General features: G+C 38.8%; 1 protein-coding gene across 1 annotated transcript; it reads left to right on the forward strand.

Annotated features, from left to right (window-relative positions):
• The first annotated feature begins 1,119 nt into the window (after positions 1-1,119).
• On the forward strand, positions 1,120-2,902 carry LOC131676233 (uncharacterized). The gene is made up of 4 exons (XM_058955353.1): positions 1,120-1,282; positions 1,959-2,129; positions 2,204-2,474; positions 2,578-2,902. The coding sequence occupies exons 1-3, from the start codon at positions 1,120-1,122 to the stop codon at positions 2,422-2,424; spliced, it is 555 nt and encodes a 184-aa protein (XP_058811336.1). The 3' UTR covers positions 2,425-2,474; positions 2,578-2,902.
• Positions 2,903-4,892: the final 1,990 nt, after the last annotated feature.

Here is a 4,892-nt window from a genome sequence, read left to right on the forward strand (position 1 = left end):
CTTCCTTTTTCCTATCTTTTCTCATTGCTTTCTTTTTCCCCTTTCCCTATTTTCCATCTTACTATTTTGCATTTTCCAAATTTTACCGTTAACTTGTTTACTGTTTATTTCTTACTTTTTCTTCTCATTTTTTATTCTGGGTGATTCCGCATTTCCCCCTTCTTCTTACTCCATCGAAAATTATGTCGTGGATATTTGACCTAATTTTCCTTGGATTACAAAGTTTTGGACGTAAAAGCTTTTTTGCACTGCTGTACAACAAAATGAAGTAACAATGAAAGTCTGAATGATAGCGAAGTCTAAGCTGCCCAAGAAATATTTGGTGTGGCAGGTTATCTGCAACAGTGGACGTATCAGCATAAATTAACGCGTCCGCCTACTGCGTTCGTAACCGCATTGATCGTCAAACAGGCAAAACACAGTACATATTCAATTTAGAAAATCGCGAGGATTCAAATCTTAAGTTAATTCTACAAAAATTCTAATTGTTTATAGTTATTAAAATATCCGGACACCGTTGCTACAAAACAGATTGCAGTTTCACTCAAAAGTAGAAGGTCAGTACGGCAAGCATTTCGTTTCCAAACTCGCACGTAGCGATCAATTTATTCCACGACCTTCAACATATCAGCAGCCCGCTGAAAATAGATCCACTTGAAAAACTAACAACTCACGTTGGTTAGAGAAAATGAGATGAAAAAAAAACAAGATAACAAAAATCGTTCAATCCGAAGCGAAAATTCCGATGAAGAGTCAAAATTCATATTCATTGAACCGTCATCATCATCATCATCATCGCCGAACTACTCAAGAGCATATAGACGAACCGCGCCTGCCAAAACGATGAAAACGGGTCTGGAAAGTTTCCCCCTAATTATGAAACCTCAAACTTAAAAAATAAATGTTGAGTCAGATCGGGAGCCTCTGCATCATCCGCTCGATCGGTCCGTCGTCAAACCAGCAGGCAATCGAACAACAAAAAAAAAGTCGTCGCTCAGTTCGAGTGAAAATTTGAATTAATTAAGACGTTTTTCTTTTCGCGCGGGTCGTCGGTTCGTTTGAGAAAACAGAAAAAACACAAATTTCCTGAATCGCCTGGTACTTTATAAGCTGCACGGAATGGTGGAACATAATAATAATAATGGCCCGACCGTCCTTCCAAGAAGCCACACTCTGCAGCAATCGCAGCAACTACCACAGCAGGCTGTGCTGACCTGCCCACACCTGGGCACTCTGTCGTCCATCGTTGGAAGTGCTGGACCCCCCGTCGCCATCACCAGTAGTAGGCCGCCGCTTTCGATAATCAAATTTCTTGAATTGGTACGCGATCTGATTAATTGATTTTGAATGAACTGACAGGCGACAGATGATGGATGTCGGATGCATGGAGCAGGGGGGGAAAGACAGGTTACGGGATTAAATTCCACCCGCATCGTCGTTTGCATTTTAATGTGTGCGACGATCATCCGGTTCGGTGCTGTGCTGTTCCGGGATATAAATTCCTGTTGAAGCGACAGCAGACAAGATTCGTTGGCCATTATCTCGTGGTTTGTGGAGGGATGGGGAGGGGAGGTGGTTTTCCGCAGAAATTGTGAGGTGGTAAAGTGACAAAGAGAGTATCACGTCGGTTTGATCTTAATTTTCACTAGGACAGGATGGGGAGGCGGTCATTTTTCGCCACGGACCACGAATTTCACTTTTGCTACGGTTTTGCTATTACGGCGGTGATAAAAGAGGGAATAGAGATTGCTGATTGCAGGAACTGTTTTGGTGGTGTGCTAAATGGGTTGCTGCGATGGGTGGTGACGTACGTTGAAGTACACTGTTGTGTTGAAAACTGTAATCCCTGAGTTGTAAATCAGTGGGTTGTAAAAAAGACACGTAATCGTAGCTGTTCGAGGTTCCACGCAGTAAACATTTTAAAAGTGCTGATTTTAAATTAATCCTTGACCCTTAAGTGAAGTTGTTGGACTGTCTGACCTTATCCACCTTTATTTTTTCCAAGTGCTTGGCCACAACCTGCACGGTTCTGCACTACTACAGCTTTGACGATGGCGACCTGGTCACAGGATTTCTCGCAACCGGTACATTCTGTGGATTCATCGTCATCCTGACCACAGTAATGATCGGTAAGTTCTAAACCCACATTTTCGCACCCCCCAATTGGTACTTGAACAACCCTTCGCCTCCATCATAACCACAGGCTACCTCATGAAGGCACACATCCACCGCCGATTGAACCTATTCTACAGCCTACTTGGATGCGGTCTGTTTCTTACCTCCGGAGTGTTCATCATCAAAGCCTGGGAGCACGCCTATCGGACGCGAACTCGGGACCTGGCAATCACCAAGGGTTCGGTGGCGCTCATCAACGGGGTTATCTTCCTGATGGATGCCATTTTTACCTTTCGCGACCGGAAGTGACCTGTGGAAAGGGACGGACGCCAACCGTAAATCGCATTAGTGGTTTGAACGTAATTAAAAAGTCCATTTGTCTCTGTCAGCAGAGCAATTAGTCAAAACTCATTTCGATTACAGTTTTAATTTTCCCTTCGCTCTCTCTCGTCTCTCCACTAGACCAGTGCCAAGTTACTAAAAAATTCTCAAACAAAGCCACCAGTTCAATGACCGGAAATCATCACACAGACACACTCTGAAACAATCGTTTTAAATTTAGTCCTCCGAAACAACAATTGGTTCAATTTTCATCGATTGCTCCATCGAAAAAAGATGGGCCACAGGGAGGAGGATGAAGGGATGCAGTAGCGAATCGAATCAAGCAAATTGCATTGGATTGAATTCATTACTTTGGCCCCGACCAACCGCAACCGAACGAGAGTCCCACAGTCATCATAGACAGACATAGGCCACGCTAAACACTGTTCCCAAAACATCAATTCTGTCCCCCGTCAATTTTCATTTTCATGTTAATAAATTTGATTATGTACAAACTATTTGGTTGAGTTATTTGCGGGAGAGGGTGTTTTTTGGCTTCCTACTATTTCACAGGAGTGCGGAAGGGGTTCAGCAAATCAGCGGAAATTTATTGCTATAATAACTACTTCCATGCCGCAAACGTACGCGATTCAATTTAGCTTGAAATACGTTTCAAATAGCGTAGGCTACCGTTTTGATTCGAATTTCGACCTGAATATTTAAATACCTATTTTGGGAAACATAAAATGAGGGGTAAAAGTGAAACAGTTTTTCTTATTGAATGACCCCTTACCAGTCTTCAACTAATTGTCAAAAGTGCTCGAATAATCAGATAGTAGGCTAGGGAAAATAAGTCACCCGGGCGACTAGCATTTTTCTTTCGTGTTTATCATTTTCTCGTGATTCTAGATGATCAATTTATATTAGTACAGTCAAGTGATTCAGATATCGAAAGGACTTATTGCTAAGTGGCATCGAAATCTACTGAATCTTGTGGAGAAAACTGTGTTTAATTGGTTTATTTCAGCACCAAAAAGCGTACGGAATCGAGTCATTGTAAAACAGTGTAAGTAATTTGAATCAGAACACAATTTAGCAGTTTATACACAAATTAATGAACACATTTATCTGGTCTTGGTCAGACCGTTGAAAGTGTTTACATGTAAACTAACTTAAAAAGAAATAAATCGACAAAAGTGTCCGGAATTCGAATGGAGAACGGTACCGAGCTAGGGGGTTTCGAAGTGCAAAACTCATTCATAAAACATTGAAGCCAGCAGCTTTGGCAGGTTGAGCAGCGAGTTTTCACAAATGAGACGCGTGGCGCTTGTGACGACTGAGTGTTGGGGGAAAGGCTTGTTGTCGTGCGGGAGGGGACTGGTTTGCACTGATTTGATCATCGCAATCATTTGGACGTTTGTGTTTAAAGTATTTGGCATTTGAATGAATTTTCTGTGAATTTTGAGGATGGTTTACTGCGGTCGTTCCAGCACCGAAAACTAGAAAAGTATGACATTTAGGAAGTAAAAACAAGAAAGCGAGTAAGTGAGAGAGAAAGATAGTAATAAAGTAAAAGAAAGGGTAACTACAATAATAAAAATGAACAAAAATACGAAAGGTTGAATGCAAAAAAGAAAGAAAAATACCAAAAATAAAAACGTAAAAGAAATAAAAGCACAATTAAATAGATAAGAAAAATAAAGAAAATAAGGCTCAAAAATGAAAAAAGAACATTAAAAGGTAACAATGAATAAATAAAGAGGTTAAAAATGTAAATCAGAAAATAAAATATCAGGAAAGTAGAAAAACTCAAATAAGTATTAAAGTTAAAATTCAAATATATAAAATGAGAAATAGGAAATTGAAAAAATTAAGAATGTAAAATAAAAATGAAATACTAATATGGGAAAGAGGAATAGGAGAAACCAAAAGTGGAACGAAGAAAGGAGAGAGAATTAAAGACACATTATGAAGGAGACAGTATAAAAAAAGAAGATAAAGGAGAAAGGGAGAAATAAAAGGAAAATGGAAAAGGAGGTAAACAGAAGCTGGAACATGGAAAATGTAAAAATGGCAAATGGTGGATGATGAATAGAAATAGAGAAATGAAAAAAATACAAATGGAAAGAGTAAAAAAGAAAAGAAGACAAATGAAATAAGAATAAAAAAGGGGAAAGGATAAAGAAACAAGGAAGAAATGATTAACGTATAATGTAAAGTATAGAAAACAGAAAAACAAAAACTGAAGAGTGTTTCCACTTTTCAGTTTTTGTTTGATATTTAAAGATAAAAAAGAAGAAAAAAATGCAAGTAAACGTTTTTCAAAAAAGAAAAAAAAAGAAAATGGTAGAAAAATATAAAATGATGAGATGAGAGAAAGAATAAAAGAAAAATGGAAAAGAAAAAGTAAGAAAAAAAAGTAAAGAAGAAAAGAAGTTCGTTTAAAAATTGGAAAA

The sequence above is a fragment of the Topomyia yanbarensis genome, chromosome 1, assembly GCF_030247195.1.
Source record: "Topomyia yanbarensis strain Yona2022 chromosome 1, ASM3024719v1, whole genome shotgun sequence".
NCBI lineage: Eukaryota > Metazoa > Arthropoda > Insecta > Diptera > Culicidae > Topomyia > Topomyia yanbarensis.